This window comes from Pristis pectinata, chromosome 40 (genome assembly GCF_009764475.1).
Source record: "Pristis pectinata isolate sPriPec2 chromosome 40, sPriPec2.1.pri, whole genome shotgun sequence".
Lineage (NCBI taxonomy): Eukaryota > Metazoa > Chordata > Chondrichthyes > Rhinopristiformes > Pristidae > Pristis > Pristis pectinata.
The window spans coordinates 4,424,611-4,443,252 of NC_067443.1; the positions used below are offsets into that span (position 1 = coordinate 4,424,611).

Here is an 18,642-nt window from a genome sequence, read left to right on the forward strand (position 1 = left end):
CTTGGCCTTGTGCCTTATTGTCTGCCTGCACTGCACTTTCCCTGTAACTGTAACACTATATTCTGCATTCTGTTATTGCTTTTCACTTGTGCTACTTCAATGTAATGAAATGATCTGTATGGATGGCATGCAAAACAAAGTTTTTCACTGTACCTCAGTAGGTGTGACAATAATAAACCAATTGCGACTTTATAGACATTGAAATATCTTTGAAGCACACTTGTACTTTCACAAATGCAGCAGCCAATTTGCACACACAGCAAGTTCCCACATAAAGTAAGGAGATAGTGCAGAATATCTGTTTGATGACGTTGTTTGCAGGATAACTATTGGTTAAGGTGTAGAATAATTTCAACAATGGCGCAGGACAATAAGTTGAAATATTTGGCGACATGCACACAAAGGAGATAATTTTTGGATAGTGGCCTGTGGTCTTTAAAATCCACCTGAGAACATTAGGGTGCCTAGTCATCCTAAAGACAGCCTCTCCCCTGGTGCAATAGTCCTTGGTACTGCACCAGGAGGATCACAGTAGACCTTTACCCTCTGATTTCTAGAGTGGGACTCAAACCCACAAGCCTCTGATTTAACATCGAAACCACGCCTTATACAGATTAGGTGATGTCAAGTTTCCGTCCCAACAAGCCATCAGTGAACCAGTTTGAATTGTGTTGCTGACAACTTGAGTCACATTTTTGAACTGAAACCAGACATTTTATTTTCCAAAATTTTTTTATAAAGTGAATTTCTGAAATCGCAATGGTGAGATTTGATTTTTGCATTCTTTGGACTACGTGTCCTATACAAAGTGAGGGAAAGAAGCAAATTATTTGAAAGAACATAATTGGGTGCATTATCAGATCCTGAAATATTTTGGAGGATATACGTCAGTATGCTAAAAACAAAATCAATTTTCTTGCAGTCAACGAGCAAGCTGAGCTTCAAAAGGAGTTTTTCATGAGAAGAGATGTTAACCATAACTGATTGCAAATATTCAATTTGAATGGCTAAGATCTAATTGAGGGGAATTAAAGAAAATAACCAAAGGAGATGAAGGAAACTGTTTCTTCTGGGATGTGAGTCCCAATAAGGAGGGAAAAATCCCAAAATTGTTGGAAAGTTCTTTGCATGTAAGGTAATAGGATTCTGGAACTCCCTCCCCTTCTGAGCGGTGTTGGACCTTGAACCAAATGAAGATATCAGATTCTGGTAGATTTTTGTTTTGGAAAAGTATTGAGGGATGCGGAAGCAAAGTGTGCAAGATATTAAGTTGATATTAAGATCAATATAAAACAGGCAAAATGGCCTTCCCTGTACCAATAAATAGCTAATCAACAACCAAGCAGAAGATGGATGTTGTATCCCTACCTGCTCTGACTCAAAAAAAAAGGAAATGAAGCATTTTGGTCTCCTCCTGTGCCCTCATTTCACTGACCCATAGCTAAGAAGTAGGGGAGCATAAAATTGCATTCAGTTCATCCAAGTGTTCATTGACAAAGCACTAAGACAACCGAGGCAAAGCTCATGAAGTACTCCCTTAAGAGCTCTACATGCGAAAATTTAGCCATTGCAAAAAGCAGACTCTTCAGTTGATTGGACACAACGTGCTATTGTGAGCAAGGTTGAATCATACAACAATGACAGACGAGCCTTTGAAGACCTCTAACGGTTCTCCCCCAGGATCTTCGCTTCCCTCTCGGTATCACCCAAAATTTATCTATAGCCAAATGTCGGAGCTGCAGTCTCCTCCGGGGTATCGAATTTCGTGGGCAAGGGCTGGCCCTTCAGGTTCCTTCCCAAAGTCGACCAGGAAGTTCTCGTTGATCGTAAGGCCACCCTTTTCTGTGTCCACATCAACCTGCAGCATCATCGACCCTTCCCTGCAGTAAAAATAGATTACTGTACAAAATCAACACCTTTCTTTTGATCATTCACGGGTGTGGATTTACTTTCCATCCCATAAACTGATGAGACAGTTAAGAGCTAATGGCATTGGTGGGACTGGAGTTACAATTAGGCCAGACCGGGTCAGGATGATGGATTCCATCTCTGAGTAGCGTTTGAGGACCAGATGTTGTTCTGAGCAATAATCTGTAGGTCTTCTGGTCACTACTGATACCAGCTTTTTAGTTCTGGACTTGCTTCTTGATTTGAAATTCCCCAAGGATTCGTGTCACTGGATCAATGGTTCAGGCCATAACATCCCCCTTCCCTTCAGGAAGGAAATGAAGTATTTGGTACAGTATTGTTCTCTTTACTCCAGAAGGGATGTACTTGCCATCTACTAATTGGAGACACAAGGGACCGTAAATGCTGGAATCTGGAGCAAAAAACAAACTGCTGGAGAAACTCAGCAGGTCAGGGAGCTTCTGTGCAGAGAAATGGACAATCGAGTCTCCGCATTTCGACTGGTTAATTGGAGTGGTTTCAGGTACGGTAGGTTTACCATATGAGGAAAGATCGAGTAGACTGAGACTATTCTTTAGAGTTGAAAGCATGAGAGGAGATCTTATTGAAACCTAAAATTCTTACAGGGCTTAACAGGCAAGATACGGGATGTTTTCCCTGACTGGAGTGTCTTGGACCAGGGGAATGTAAGGGCGTTGGCTGTTTAGGACTGAAATGAGAACTTTTTTCACTCGGTGGGTGGTGAATCTTTGGAATTCTCTGGAGGGCTGTGGAGACTCGGTTGTTGTCTGTTCAAAACAGATTGAAAGATTTCTGGACATGGATAGGGGAGAGTGCAGTGAAATGGAAGATCAGCCATGATCTTGATGAATGGTAGAGCAAGCTCGAAGGGCTGAATGGCCTACTCCTGTTCCTATTTCATGTGTTCTCCTGCAAGATTTAATGATATTTCTAAGAGCTGGCAGGGTTATTTTGGATGGAATGGCCTCCTTTATTTTAGGAGGGCTCTGTGATTGTGTGAATGACTTACTTGACAATCTCGGGGTAGAATTGTTTGTCCCATCCACTGTACAGAGACGTGCTGACATATAGGCGCTTCCCATCTAAGCTTAGCTGGATCATTTGAGGTCCACCACGAATCCTTGTCCCCTGTTTCAATATAAGGAAGTTATTTGAGAGTGTGGAAGAAGTTTTGTTTGTGCACAGGCAGCACCTGATAACCGGGCTCCATTAGTTCAGTAGACAAATGCACTGTGCTGCATAGGAAAAGAAAGAACTTGGATTCTTGCACCATCTGAGACAATGTTCCAAAGCCCATCGATGCTAACTGCGTACTTCTGAAAATGCTCATACAAAGGTTAACATCACGGTTTACCAGTGATCCGGTTATTATTTGGCAACCAACAAGATGGTGGAGGAACTCGGTGGGTCAGGCAGCATCTGTGGAGGGAAATGGACAGTCGACATTTCGGGTCGAGACCCTTCATCTGGATTGAAAGGTAGAGGGGAGATAGCCAGTGTAAAGAGATGAGGGGAAGGGGTAGAGCAAGAGCTGGCAGGTGATAGGTGGATTCAGGTGAGGAGGGGTGATAGACAACTGGAGGAAGGGAGAGTGGAAGCTTCTTCCCCACTGCCATCAGGTTCTTGAATTGACCTGAAAAACCCTAATTCTACCTCAACTATATTTCCCTCAACTTGCACAGGCACGGTAGCGTAGCGGTTAGCATAATGCTATTACAGTGCCAGCGACCCGGGTTCAATTCCGGCCGCTGTCTGTAAGGAGTTTGTACATTTTCCCCCCGTGTCTGTGTGGGTTTCCTCTGGGTGCTCCGGTTTCCTCCCACATTCCAAAGACGTACAGGTTAGGAAGTTGTGGGCATGCTATTTTGGACGCCGGAAGCGTGGCGACACTTGTGGGCTGCCCCCACAACACTCTACGCAAAAGATGCATTTCATTGTGTGTTTCGATGTACATGTGACTAATAAAGATATCTTATCGTTTATTTTGTCATGTAAGTTGTGTTTAATTTATGTTTAAGTTTATGTAATTTATGTTTGTAATGTACTGTGCTGCTGCTGCAGTAAGCTAATTTTCATGGCATTTATACCCTGGGAATGTATAAATAAACTTGAATTTGACTTGAAAGGAAATGCTGGAATTAAAGACTGAACAAAAGAGATTCACTAAGCTAATTAGAGACACAAGAAATTCTGCAGATGCTCATGACTTCTTCACCCACTCCCCCACCTACCTTCCCCCCTTCACCTGCACTCACCTATCACCTGCCTGCGGGTGCTTCTCCCCCTCCCCCACCCCCTTGTACAGGCTTCTGCCCTTTCCAGTCCTGACGGAGGGTCTCGGCCCAAAACGTCAACTGTTTATTTCCCACCGTAGATGCTGCCAGACCTGCTGAGTTCCTCCAGCACTTCTTGTGTATCACTAAGCTAATTCCTGGGATGAGAGAGCTTTCCTGTCAAGAGAGGCTTAAGAAATTGGATCTGTATTCTTCGGAGTTCAGAAGAATGAGAGGTGATCTTTATTGAAACATGTCCTTGGGTGTTGTGACAGGGTACATGTGGAGATGTTTCCATTAGTGGGAGGATCTCCAATGAGGAAGTCCCACTAGGAGCATAGTTACCAGGCAAGGGGGCAGTCATTTAACACTGAGGTGTGTAGGAACTTCCCTCAGAGGGTGGTGAATCTCTGGAATTCTCCTCCCTGGGGCTGGATCATTGGGGGCAGATAAAATTTTGACAAATTGGGGAATGGAGGGTTATGGAGGAGATGAGACGTGGGACAGATCAGCCATGATCATAGTAAATGGTGGGGCAGGCTTGAGGCGCTGAGTGGTCTATCCCTGCTCCTATTTTCTTAAGCTCTTGTAATGACAAAGGAGGGAACTGGAGGCAAGGTGAGGGACAGAGCTGAACCGGCTGGCAATGTTTATCGACTTGCTCCATCTTGCCACGAGCGATGCCTTCCAGCACTTGAGGGTCATCCCGAGGCCTTTGATCAATTCTACAGGTCAGCAGTGAGTCAACAAGTGCTCACCTTTGGCCACAAAACCCAAACTGTATTGGATGACTCCAGGAGAAATGTCCCAGGTCCAATTAATTATGGACTATTTGTAGGTTGTGTATCCATGTTGAGAGAATTATATGGGGAAAGACAGTATCAGCAGTGACTTGTACAGGTCAGTTGACTTAGGCAATTTCCTAATGAAGTACCAAGCCTTCTGACCGTTGCCAACTATAATCCAGGAAACGGTGTGGTTAAGTTGCAGGTTCTTTCCCAGTGATCCCATTGGATTGAGCCAGCCTATGTAAACGGCAGGTGATAACAGAACGTGGCTTGTCAAAGAACTTGCTTGTTCAACCTTAAGCAGAAACAGTGTGTATTGTGGAGGGTCATGGCTGTCATGTGACAGCACTGCCTACTACCTGGTCGGAAGACACACCACTGCCAATCGAGGTTTGGCCCTGCCCCACCCATCAGCGCACACCTGACCATTGGTCTCTTTAAGTACCTTTGTACTTGGCCTTGGGCCATTAGCCTTTGTAATTGATTAGTCCTTGCTGGCACTGAGCCATTGGCCTTTGTAAATTACCTGGGCTGGACCCTCCAGCACTATAAAGGGTGCCATCTTTGAGGGACCACCCTGCTTCACTCCAGGCCAAGTATCGTGGAACAGTGCTGGAGAAATCGTCGGTGAGGTGTGCACTGTTAAAGGGTTGGGAGCATTTTAGTTAGTGTCCCTAGTAGCATAGAGCCGTGCCTGCACTGAGTCAAGGGGTGGCGGGTATCATATTGTTTTTCCTTTATTTTATGTACCTAGTCTGTTTTTTGTGTGTGTGTGTGTGTGTGTGTGTGTGTGTGATCCCTGCTGTGATTTTTGTGTGTGTGTGAGAGAGATCCCCGCTGCGATTTTCCCACGCTTGTCTTTTGTAAATAAATCATTTACTGCCAGACTGTGTTCAGAGTCCTTGCTTTTGAGACCCCCGAACCTGTTTCCTCACTCACAGTGCCATTTTGATGGGGTCAGCCTGCTCTCATCAGAGCTGACCTCGCCCTGCAGCCTCACAGGACAGGAGAATAAGAACAGGGGTTAAAGAATTCTTCTTACCTTAACGATTCGGGGCTCAGGCTGACTCTTCAGTTCCTTGTCTTCAAGAACCTTCACTGGTCCGCCATTCAAAACACATCCTCCAATAAACACCTAAAATGAAATCAGAATTGGTCTCCAGAGCTGGTGATGCAGGATTTAGTGTACCCTGAAGCAGTAAAGGGAAAGTTGTTATTAAACTGTACGATGTATAATTTGAACCCACGTGCATCATGTCCTTCTTACCTTAAGACCATTCCATTTCCCTCATGGCCAACTTCATGTCTTCCTAACTCAAACTTGAACTTCTCAAAATTCTTCAGCACTTAACTGAATTCCTGTTCATCCTATGTGTTGTTGACCTACACTGGCTCAAAGTCCAGCAATAACTTGATTTAAGTATTTTTTACAGATCTCTCCATGGGTCTCCTCCATTTATCGCTGCAATTTCCCTTGTTTCATATTTCTTTATGACATAGATAGGAGCCGTTCATAGAACAGGAACAGGCCCTTCAGCCCACAATGTTGTGCTGAGCTAATTAAACTAATGACACCTAATTAAACTAATCCCTTGTGCCTGCACAGGGTCCATATTCCTCTATTCTCTGCACATTTATGTGCCTATCTAAGAGCCTCAGTTGTACCTGCCTCCACCACCACCCCTGATGTGCATTCCAGGCACCCACCACTTCGTGCAAACAAAAACTTGCCTCACACACCTCCTTTGGACTTTCCCCCTCTTGCCTTAAATGCATGCCTCTCGTATTAGACATTTCGACCCCGGCAGAGAAAGATACTGGGTGTCTATCTATGCTTCTCATAATTTTATAATTATTCAGCCCATGAAAGCAGAGCAATCACATTCCCCCCCATTTATTTCCTTGAAAGCCATTCTCTCTTGCATGCCTCCAAACTCTACTACCAGGGGAAATTTATCGTGGCCTTTTAACTTGCCAACATATCTTCTGGGATGTGTGGAGGAAAACAGAGCACTCGGTGGAAACCCACATGATCACAGGGAGAACATGCAAACTCCACACAGGCAGTTCAGGAACAAACCTAGGTTGATGGAACTGGGAGACATCTGCAGTTCCTGCCCTGATTGTGGACTTCAGGAAGGGGGGAGTCGGGAGTCCTCATTGAGGGGTCATTGGTGGAAAGGGCGAGCAGCTTCCAAGTTCCTGGGCGTCAGCATCTCAGAGGATCTGTCCTGGGCCCAACACATTGATGCAATCATGAAGAAGGCACGCCAGTGGCTCTACTTCATTAGGAGCTTGAGGAAATTTGATATGTCACCAAAGACTTTCAAGTTTCTGCAGATGCATGGTGAAGAGCATTCTGACTGGTTGCATCACCGCCTGGTACAGAGGCTCCAATGTACAGGATCACAAGAGGCTGTAGAGGGTTGTAGACTCAGCCAGCTCCATCACGGGCACAACCCTCCCCACCATCGAGGACATCTTCAAGAGGCGGTGCCTCAAGAAGGCAGCATCCATCTCTAAGGACCCTCACCATCTGGGTCATGCCCTCTTCTCGTTACAAGCATCAGGGAGCAGGTACAGGAGCCTGAAGACCCAAACTCAACAATTCAGGAACAGCTTCTTCCCCTCTGCCATCAGAATTCTGAACGATCCATGAACATTACCTCATTACTCCTTTTTATGCACTATTTATTTATTTTTGTAATTTATAGATTTTATGTCTTTGCACTGTACTGCTGCCGCAAAACAACAAATTTCACATCATATGTCAGTGATGATAAATCTGATTCTGATTCTGACAACCCCATTCCTGCAATAGTGATTGCATCTTCAGCTACCCTTGGTTCTGGGATTCCTCTCACCTCCTCCCCTCCTTAAAGCCTTTCTCTTTAAATAAATGATCACTGGTTCTTCTATCTCATGATACAGCACAGTGATAGATACTGCTTGACAAGGCTCCTATGAAGCTCCTTAGAATATTTGAAATGCGTGCATGCAAATAATTGGTCAGGTTGACATTGTAGGAGTTGCACAGTGTGGTGGTTCTCAAGTATCCACTCACCGCAGACGCATCTGCCCCGATCACATATGCGATCCTGCTTGAGTTTACCCCTGTGACTTGTCAGAGAGCCATTCGGCCCACCATGTCCGTGCCGACCAGTGGACACCCAACTGTATTAATCCATCTTCCAGCACTTGGGCTATACCTAGGCGATTCAAGTTCTTGCCCAGACACTTCTTAAATGCTGTCAGCGACCTTGCTTCTACCACTCTTTCAGGCAGTATACTCCAGGTACTCGCCACTCTCTGAGTGAAAAAGTTCCCTCTCAGAGCCCCTCTAAATCTCTACCCCCTCAACCTAGATCTATGTCCTTTAGTTATATCTAACTCTAATATGGAGAACCGTTTCCTGCAGTTTACCCATCTATACCCCCCATAATTTTATATATCTCAATCAAGTCCCTTCATAACCTTCATTTCGTTCCAGGCAGAACAAACCCAGCCTCTCCAGTCTCTCATAACAGAAACGCTCAATCCCAGGCAACACCCTGGTGAATTTCTCTGCACCTTCTTTAGCACCATCACGTGCTTCCTATAGTGCGGTGACCGGAACTGCATGCAGTACTGCAGCTGAGGTCTGACCAATGCTTCATAAAGTTGGAGCATAACCTCTGTCAGATCCAGTTATTTTCGAATCCACAGGAATGAGTTGAAAACAACTTGGTGCTTCACAAAGTTTTATTGGAAAAGTTTAAAACAATGAAACAGTCACAGAGCACATGGCACTAGCTTTACTACTAGGAGATGAGCTGAGACAAAAGGAACTAAAGGTGAGCTCGGGCCGGGGGGAGGAGAGCGAGGGAGAGATTAACAAAAAGCGACACCTTTTATACCTGAGATAAGAGGTACCCCTTAGCTAACAATAGTCCAATCAGGAAACCCATTAGATATTTGTGGCCAAACCAACCAATGAAAAAACCACATTCACCTGATGGACACACCAATAAGCTAGTAAGCAGCCATTCCTTGTGCAGCCACTTGAGGTGTATTAAACACTACACATGTTTAAAAAAAACTAATTAAAACAGTCGAATACAACACGTCCCTGCTCTTGCATTCACTGCCCTAATGAAAGAAAAGGACAGTTTCCCATCTGCCTCCTGAACCATGTTATCTGCCTGCCTTTCACCTTCAAGGATCTTGTAAGCATTCACACCAAGACTGCTCTATTCCTTGATACTCCCTGGGACCCTACCATTCATGGTGTATGTCTTCGCCTCATTAGTACTCCTAAAGTGTATCACCTCACACTTACCAGGATTAAACTCCATCTGCCATTTCCCACCCCATTTCATCAGCAGGCTGATTTGTACGTGGGTACAAAACCTCAAGCCCCCACTACGCAATAAATAAACTCAGTTACGAACATCGGAATCCAGATCATGCAGCTTGTTTGAGTTGGTCCCTCCTCCTAATGGCACAGTTGGGTTGGATTGCCTTGTTCTTCATGGTAACCCTCAGTTTTCCACACTCTGCCTCCTTTATCACTTCACGGCCATCAGGCCATGGATGGACACTTCCCCGCGCCCCCCCCCCCTCCACCAACCACCACCACGTTGCACTTCCCTGAATGCCGTTCCCATTATTCGGATTTCCGACCAAATTCCGAACCCTCCTGTACGTTCTTACCTGCCCAACCAACTTGGGCTTCCTGGTGTCAGTGATGTCGTACTGCCGGATATCACCATGGAGCCAGTTACTGAAGTACAGGAAGCGGTCATCCAGGGAGAGGAGGATGTCAGTGATGAGACCTAAAGCAAAGGGCAAGTTCATGCGTCAGAGCTTCTTGACTGTCGTGTAACAAGGCGCAACACCGATCGGAGCAAAGTCGTCGCACTAATTTTCTGGCAGATCCCACTCGCGCACGGAGGGGAAGAAGTCAAGACCGCACTGATTTCAACTGCAATAAAACTCCAATAATTCAGCACCCCTTCAGTGCTGGGCAAGCAGATTTTCCAGACCGGAGATGCAAGAGACTGCAGATGCTGGAATCTGGAGCAACAAACAAAAAGCTGGAGGAACTCAGCGGGTCAGGCACCATCTGTGGAGGGAAATGGACAGTCGATGTTTCAGGTCGAGACCCTTCGTCTGGACTACTTTCAGACTATTGGATGTTGCTCCTGTTAATACCTACACACATTGATTTGACCTTTTTTTTAACATGTTGCACAGTTACTTAGTAAATATTCCAGAGTGGAAAATACATAAGCACTCCAAACCATAGGATGTGGAAGCTTTAGAGAGGGTGCAGAGGGGATTTGCCAGGATTGGAGACCATGTCTTATGAGGATAGGTTGAGTGAGCTAGGGCTTTTCTCTTTGGAGAGGAGGAGGATGAGAGGTGACTTGATAGAGGTGTACAAGAGGCATAGATCGAGTGGACAGTCAGAGACTTTTTCCCAGGGCGACAATGGCTAACATGAAGGGACATAATTTTAAGGTGATTGGAGGAAGGTATAAGGGGGATGTCAGGGGTAAGATTTTTACACAGAGAGTGGTGGGTGCCTGGAACACACTGCTGGTAGAGGTTGTGGGGGCAGATACATTAGGGACATTTAAGAGACTCTTAGACATATGAACGATAGAGAAATGGAGGGCTATGTGGGAGGGAAGGGTTGGATAGATCTTAGTGCAGGATAAAATGTCGGCACAACATTGTGGGCCGAAGGGCCTGTACTGTGCTGTAGTGTTCAATGTTCATTACTCTGACTGCAAACCTACTCACATTCCTGATTCCTGGTGGTCTGAATCCTGGCTCTGGTCACACAGTCTGGACTCCAGCCCCAGATACACACTCTGGACCCCCTGGGCTCATACTCCAGACTAATCACTGAGCCTTATTCTGGACTACTGGAGTTTCTGATGGGATGCCAGATTGCCGGAGTTTTATTGCAGCTGGATACCACACAAACAAGAAAGAATCTGGACCTGCAGCAAGATTTGCCAGAAGGTTGGATTGCCTTGCACTGGATGACAACCCTCAGATCTCTGTACTGCTTGAACTCTCATTTCACAGCTTCCATTGCTCCACCATCACCTTTGGCTGCTGTTTGAGGCTCAGGAATTCCCTCCCCAAACCTCCCTACCACTCCTTTGTTAAGATGCCCCTTAATTGTCCCCCATTTTCTATCCTATTACTAATACATGTGGCTTGGTGTTACTTTATTTGACAAGACTTTATGCTTTTGGACATTGAATCAAGTTGAGCTTATTGCCATATGCACAAATACAATGAGGTACAGGTGCAATGAAAAGCTTGCTTGCAGCATCAAAGGCATGTAGGTTCAGACAACACACAAAACATAAATTATACAAGGCATTGAAGAGAAAAGAAAGATTGTGCAAAACAAGACCTTAGACCAAAAAATGACACAATCAGAGACAAGTCCACAGTAGTGGAAGAGGTGGTCTGTGGTGTTCCATTGCTGATACTTTACTGCAGTTGACTTGTCCCATTGACCCTCATCAATTTTTATCGATGCACCACAGAGAGCATCCTGTCTGGATACATCAGGGCTTGGTACGGCAACTGCTCTGCCTATGACCGCAAGCAACTGCAGAGTTGTGGACACAGCCCAGCACATCACGGAAACCAGCCTCCCCTCCATGGACCCTAACTACACTTCCTGCTGCCTCGGTAAAGCAGCCGACGTAATCAAAGACCCCACCCACCCCGGACATTCTCTCTTCTCCCCCCTCCCGTTGGACAGAAGATACAAAAACCTGAAAGCACGGACCACCAGGCTCAAGGACAGATTCTATCCCGCTGTTGTAAGACTATTGTACGGTCCCCGAGTATGATGAGATGAACTCTTGATCTCACAATCCACTTCATTATGACCTTGCACCTTATTGTCTGTCTGCATTGCATTTTCTCTGTAACTGTGACAGTTTATTCTGCATTCTGTTATTGTTATACCTTGTACTTCCTCAATGCACTGTTGTAATGAATTGATCTGTATGAACGGTATGCAAGACAAGTTTTTCACCGTACCTAGGTACATGTGACAATCATAAACCAATTTACCAAAGGTCTCTGTGTGCACTACACTGGTGACAATTTACAGTGGCCTTAATCTCTCATTGGACTTGGTTCTAAAGGAGTGGGAAAACCTGCACTGTGGCTAAATCAGGAGGCTATGACTGAGCTGGAGAACGATTCAGCTCGTACAGAGAACAGTGGCACAGTTGGTAGAGCTGCTGCCTCATTGCTGCAGCGACCTAGGTTCGGTCCTGACCTCTGGCACTGTGTGTGTGTGTGTGTGTGTGTGTGTGTGTGTGTGTGTGTGTGTGTGTGTGTGTGTGTGTGTGTGTGTGTGTGTGTGTGTGTGTGAAGTTTGCACATTCTCCCTGTGACCATGTGGATTTCCCCTGGTTACTCCAGTTTCATCCCAAGTCCCAAAGGAATGTGGGGTCAGTGGGTTAACTGGCTGCTGTAAATTACCCACTAGTGTGTAGAGGTAGTAGCTGGATAGATTTGATGGGCAGGCAAGAGAGAATAGGTTACAAGGAAAGAAGTAGGGGAATGGGATTGGCGGATTGCCTTGAGAGCCAGCATAGATTCAATGGGTCAAATGGCCCCCTTCAAGGTTGTAAGAAAAATATAAGAAAAAAGGATGCCACATAAATGGAAACCATTAATTATGCATAGACCACATTGGGAGTTAGATTGGACCCATGTTGTCCAGATTGTAAGGAGCTAACTTTCCTTCCTTTTTGGACCCCAGTAACTTTCAACAGCCGCCCATTCACTTCATGACTTTGCTGATGCCATAATTCACTTCCAAACATAGTTTAGAAATTTGAACTGAAATTAAAAAAAAGCCTTGCCAGAACTCTCACCTGCCGAAAGAAGAAAATTAAAAATTGCACTTTTATCGCCTTTTTAGTTAGGACATCGCAAAGCCTCTTGCAGTCAATAAGGTAGATTTGAAGTGTTACAGGCGCAGTGAAGGAATCGCTGCAGCAGATTTGCAGACTGCACGCTCTCACGTACAAGAGGTAAATGGCCATAACAATGGCTGCAACAAACAGTCTGCAGGAGGAACTCTGGGTCCAACAGCATCTGTTGGGGGGATGGGGGGGGGGGGGTCCATAAGGAATTGTTGACGTTTCAGCTCAAACCCCTTCACCAGGGCTGAGTGTGCTTTGTTGCTCCAGATTCCAGCATCCGCAGTCTCTTATGTCTCCATATCTCTGGCTGTGTTAGTTCCGGGATAAATGTTGGCCAAGACACCAGAGTAAACTAAGAGTGTAGTCTTACTGTCTCAGAGTTAACTAAGAGAGAGTCTTACAGTGCCTGCGTTGAACATCTCCGACAGAAGGCCAATCTATGCATTGTTAGTACAAGTAATATAATGGGCATCTTAAATGTCGCCCAATGGTAGCGGTGGGAGAAACATGATGCTACTATGGGTGAGGAAGAATTAATTGGATCATTGTTACTGCTTAAGACTGTCACCCAATTAATGCAAAACCCTTATACTTGCCTGGCATCTCTGGCAAAATCCAGCCTTTGACTTTCTTACTGGGAATGGCGATAACTTTCTCTGCAGCCCAGTCTCCTTTCTGTGGAAGTAGAAGTGAGTTCAAGATGAAAATCAAGAAGCAAAAACCTGCAGATGCCGGAAATCTGAAACAAGAGCAGAAAATGCTGGCAGTTCTCAGCAGGCCAGGCAGCATCTGCCTTTGCAGGTGAAGCAGTGATTCACTTGGACTTCTTCCAATCTAGTGTACTGCATTCGGTGGTCTCCTTACATTGGCGAAACCAAGGGCAGATTAGGTGACCACTTTGCAGAACACCTGCGTTCATTCTGCGGGGCTGACCTTGAGCTACCTGTTAGCTTCCTAATTCCTCTAACTCCTCATCCCACTCCCACTAATTCCTCATCCCACTCCCACTCTGACATTTGTAGCCTCCTGTACTGTCCCAGTGAGACCCAACACAAGCTTGAGGAACAGCACCTCATTTTCCATCTGGGCACATTGCAGCCTTCTATGGTCGATATTGCACTCTACAACTTCAGGTAGCTTGATTTTTCTGTGTGTTTCAGTCATCCATCTGTGATACTAGCTCAGCTTTTCGTTTCTCTCTGGGAGTGGAAGACATGCCCGGCCTGACCTACTGGGTTTGTTACGAATGCCTGACTGTTACGAATGTTCGTTCTATTACCTTACAAATTAAACAGCCTGGACACTCTGCTATCTCCCATGACTCGGATGGGCCCCGTGGATCTCTCCATCTCTTGGTCTGCTCACACCCTCCCTTGGCATCTCCTGCAGCCTGTAATCTCCCTGAACCACTCAACTTGTGAACGAGTGTCTGGGAAGACCGGCAGGGTGGATTTGCTGGGGAAGCAGGAATCTTCTGCCATGTGGGAACCCACATTTTCGACTTGCGAACTGTTCCCCCCATTCCCCCCCCACCATCCCACTTTGCGTCCATCACGCACACCAGCCTCCCCTCCATTGACTCCGTCTACACTTCCTGCTGCCTCGGGAAAGCAGCCAACATAATGGATCCCTCCCACCCCGGTTGTTCTCTCCTCTCCCCTCTCCTTTTGGGAAGAAGATGCAAAAGCTTGAAAGCACGTACCACCAGGCTCAGGGACAGCTTCTATCCCGCTGTTATCAGACTCTTGAACGGACCTCTCATACAGTAAAAGATGAACACTTGATCTCCCAATCTACCTCGTCGTGGCCCATGCACTTTATTCGTCTTCCTGCTCTGCACTTTCTCTGCAACTGCAACATTATATTCTGCATTCTGTTTTCTTTTTACTACCCCAATGTACTTACATACGGATTGATCTGTCTGGATGGCACGCAAAACAAAAACTTCTCACTGTGTCTCGGTACACGTGACAATAATAAACCGACACCAATACCAAGATATCATGCTGTCTCGCGGGTGTACCTCTGTCTTGTAAAAGCGGAAGACACAACCGCTCAAAGCGCAGCCGACCAACCCCTCTGTGGCACTGGGGTCATGGAGGAAGCGGATCTCCAGCGGAATGGACCCATCCTTGCCGAGGTCGATAGTCTGTATGCGCGTGTGCTTGGTCCAGTCCCAGACATGAAGGCAATGTCCGTAATGTCCTACAAGAAGCAATCCCACCACATTGTGAAAACCTGCTCCTTTACCAATACAGTAAAATTCTGAGATTCTGGCACCTGAGAGTCTCGATCCGAAATGTCGACTGTCCGTTTCCCTCCATCGATGCTGCCTGACCCGCTGAGTTCCTCCAGTGTTTTTTATGTGTTGCTCCAGATTTCCAGCGTCTACAGTCTCCACTATGTCACCCTTAGGTGGTTCTAGACTGGACGATTTTCCAGACTATTGGATACCAGTCCCATTAATACCTCAACACACTCTTAATTCATTTTCTTAAGACGTTATGCAGTAGTATAATAAATTTTCCATTGAACAGGTGAGTTCAAAGGGAGCACAGGAAACCGGGCCCTGGTGTGTTTAAAAAGAGCACCAGAAATAACACCCTTTAGAGTGTGGGAAATAGGGGCCTGATACTGAACCATCAAGATTTCCAAACAGGAGAATGCAGATGCTGGAGTCTAAAGCAACACACAAAAAACACTGGAGGAACTCAGCAGGTCAGGCAGCATCTATGGAGGCAAATGGACAGTCGACGTTTTGGGCCTGAGACCCTTTATCAGTCTAGATGGAGGGTCTTGACCTGAAATGTCGACTGCCCATTTCTCTCTATAGATTTTGCCTGACCCGCTGAGTTCCTCCAGCATTTTTTGAAGATGTCCAAACAAGCTGATTGTCAGAGTTTCACTGTACAGGCAGTCCCTGGGTTACATGAGGGTCCCGTTCCTGAGAACTGTTTGTAAGCCGATTTCTCCATAAGTCAGAAACGTCTGTTTTCTACAGTAACTTATATCCTATTGCTCTACATACACTTGCAATAATCCTTTCATTGAAATGATCAGCTTAACATTACCTATAATTAAACTAATGGAAGATATACTGAAAGGCCTGGATAGAGTGGACGTGGAGAGGACGTTTCCATCAGTAGGAGAGTCAAGGATCCAAGGGTACAGTCTCAGAATAAAGGAATGACTCTTTAGAACTGAGATGAGGAGGAATTTCTTCAGCCAGAGGGTGGTGAATCTGTGGAATTCATTGCCACAGAGGGCAGTGGAGGCCAAGTCACTGGGTGTATTTAAGGCAGAGATTGATAGGAACTTAATTGGTAAAGGGGTCAAGGGTTACAGGGAGAAGGTGGCAGAAAAGGTTGAAAAAAATCAGCCATGAATGAAAGGCAGAGCAGACTCGATGGGCCGAATGGCCTAATTCTACTCCTATATCTTATGGTATTGAGTCATTAATGAATACCATGAAGCATTTTATCATTGTTATTACTATTTTGAAAAGTGCTTTAAAAATGTGTGGGAGAATTTGTGTAAAGTTGGATTTTTGGAAGTCAAGTCATTCGTAGTCCAGGGAGCCCCTGTATTCTTATCTGATGTGGAAATGGTGAATACGTTTTCATGTTGACAAGCCGGAGGTGGTGCAGGAGGAGAAAGGATATACAGGTTCTTCCCCAGGTTACAGCAGGGTTGCATTCCCAAGTTCCCAACCGACAAAAGATGCCTGCGGTAAATCCATCTCACCGTTCTCCCAAACACTTGTTCGTATGTACGGGCATTATGGCAATAAACTTGACTTTGACTTTGACTTCGACAGGCTTTATATAAGTTGGGCATTTATTAGCTGAGGAGGACCTGTATGTTTTGGGTTAATATTTTCTAGAGTACAGAAGGAATAAGAGGATTTTTTTTATATAATCATTCACAGGACATGAGTGTCTGTTGTAAGACCAGGATTTATTGCTGTTCCCTCATCACCCTTTAGAAGGCGCCAGTGAGCCAGCTTGAAGCGCTGAGGTTCATGTGGTAAAGGTGTTCCCATAGTGCTGTTTGGTGGGGAGTTGCAGGATTCACACTCAGTGTTAAAGGAACAGCGATGTATTTCAGAGACAGAGCAGTGTGTGGCATGGAGGAGCTGATCTGATTGAGGGATTGGGCAGATGTCGAGACCGGAATCTGGCAAAAGAGCCTGGAATTCCTTTCTCTGAGAATCTTTGGAATTCTCTGCACCAGGGCTGCAGAGGCTGTCACTAAATACATCCAGGCTAAGATAGATGGATTTTTAGCCCACATGGGAGTTGAGGCTTGCAGGGAACAGGCAGGGAAAAGGGACTGGGGCCAAGATCAGATCGGCCATACGAAAGCAGAGCAAGTTGAATGCACAGAGAACCAGAGATCTGCTGCCATTCAGGTGTGCTGAATGAACTTGGATCATCGCTAGTGGAGGCTAGTCATTGCTTTATTATTGTCATATGTACCGAGGTACAGTGAAAAACTTTGTCTTGCATGCCATCCAGACAGATCATTAAATCACATCAGTGCATTGAGGTAGTACAAGGAAAAACAATAACAGAATGCAGAATGAAGTGTTACAGTTACAGAGAAAGTGCAGTGCAGACAGACAATAAGGTGCAAGGCTATGACGAGGTAGATTGTGATGTCAAGAGTCCATCTTATCGTTCAATAGTCTTATAACAGTGGGATAGAAGCTGTTCTTGAGCCAGGTGGTACGTGCTTTCAGGCTTTTGTATCTTCTGCCTAATGGGAGGGGGGAGAAGAGAGAATGTTCAGGGTGGGTGGGTGTCTCTGATTTTGCTGGCTGCTTTACCAAGGCTGCGAGAAGTGTAGACAGAGTCCATGGAGGGGAGGCTGGTTTCCATGATGTGGTGGGCTGTGTCCACAACTCTCTGCATTCTCTCGCGGTTTCGGGTAGATCAGTTGCCATACCAAGCATCCAGATAGGATGCTTTCTGTGGTGTATCTATAAAAATTAGTGAGGGTCACCGGGGACGTGGCAAATTTCTTTAGCCCCTTGAGGAAGTAGAGGCACTGGTGCGCTTTCTTGGCCATGGCATCTACATGGCATTGATGCAAGGACTGGGAAATTCCTTTGAGACAATGAGGTGTTTGAGAGGAAGGAAATGCTGGAGTGGGTCTCTGTTAATGCACACTCACCAGCTTCGACATCTTCCAACTTAAATCCATTGGCAAGGGCTTTGGGTGCACCCCATTCCGAGCTGATCATGATGTTGTGCCGGGGCTGATACCAGAAGTCGTACCCGAAGGGAGCTGCATTACCCTCGTGCTCCCAGTTCCCCTTCACTTCAAACGTCTCGCCATCCAGTAATGCAAAGCCACCTGTTTGACAAGGCAGAGGAGATTTAAAGCTTCAAAACACGTATCACCAGAATCAAGGACAGCTTCTATCCCGCTGTTATTGGATGCCAGTATCACCAGTAGCCTGTCCTGGTCCAACCATGTAGAAACCACGGCCAAGAAAGCTCACCACTTCCTCAGGAGGCTAAAGAAATTTGGCATGTCCCCTTTGACCCTCACCAATTTTTATCGATTCATCATAGAAAGCATCCTATCCTGGTGCATCACAGCTTGGTATGGCAACTGCTCTGCCCGAGACTGCAAGAAACTGCAGAGAGTTGTGGACACAGCTCAGCACATCACGGAAACCAGCCTCCCTCT

General features: G+C 45.8%; 2 protein-coding genes across 2 annotated transcripts in view; both read right to left on the bottom strand.

The window, feature by feature from the left end:
- Positions 1 to 18,642, bottom strand: part of pi4kb (phosphatidylinositol 4-kinase, catalytic, beta) — a 599,336-nt gene that overhangs the window by 165,811 nt on the left and 414,883 nt on the right. The window lies entirely within an intron of this gene.
- The window catches only part of selenbp1 (selenium binding protein 1), a 37,156-nt gene continuing 18,878 nt past the window's right edge, over positions 365 to 18,642 (bottom strand). Inside the window, exons 6-12 of the mRNA XM_052045836.1 lie at positions 18,121 to 18,303; positions 14,969 to 15,150; positions 13,542 to 13,620; positions 9,683 to 9,804; positions 6,033 to 6,125; positions 2,939 to 3,057; positions 365 to 1,880 (exon numbers count right to left, since the gene is read on the bottom strand). Of these exons, the coding sequence (XP_051901796.1) occupies positions 1,718 to 1,880; positions 2,939 to 3,057; positions 6,033 to 6,125; positions 9,683 to 9,804; positions 13,542 to 13,620; positions 14,969 to 15,150; positions 18,121 to 18,303 (941 nt within the window). The 3' untranslated portion in view covers positions 365 to 1,717. The remainder of the gene's footprint in view (positions 1,881 to 2,938; positions 3,058 to 6,032; positions 6,126 to 9,682; positions 9,805 to 13,541; positions 13,621 to 14,968; positions 15,151 to 18,120; positions 18,304 to 18,642) is intronic.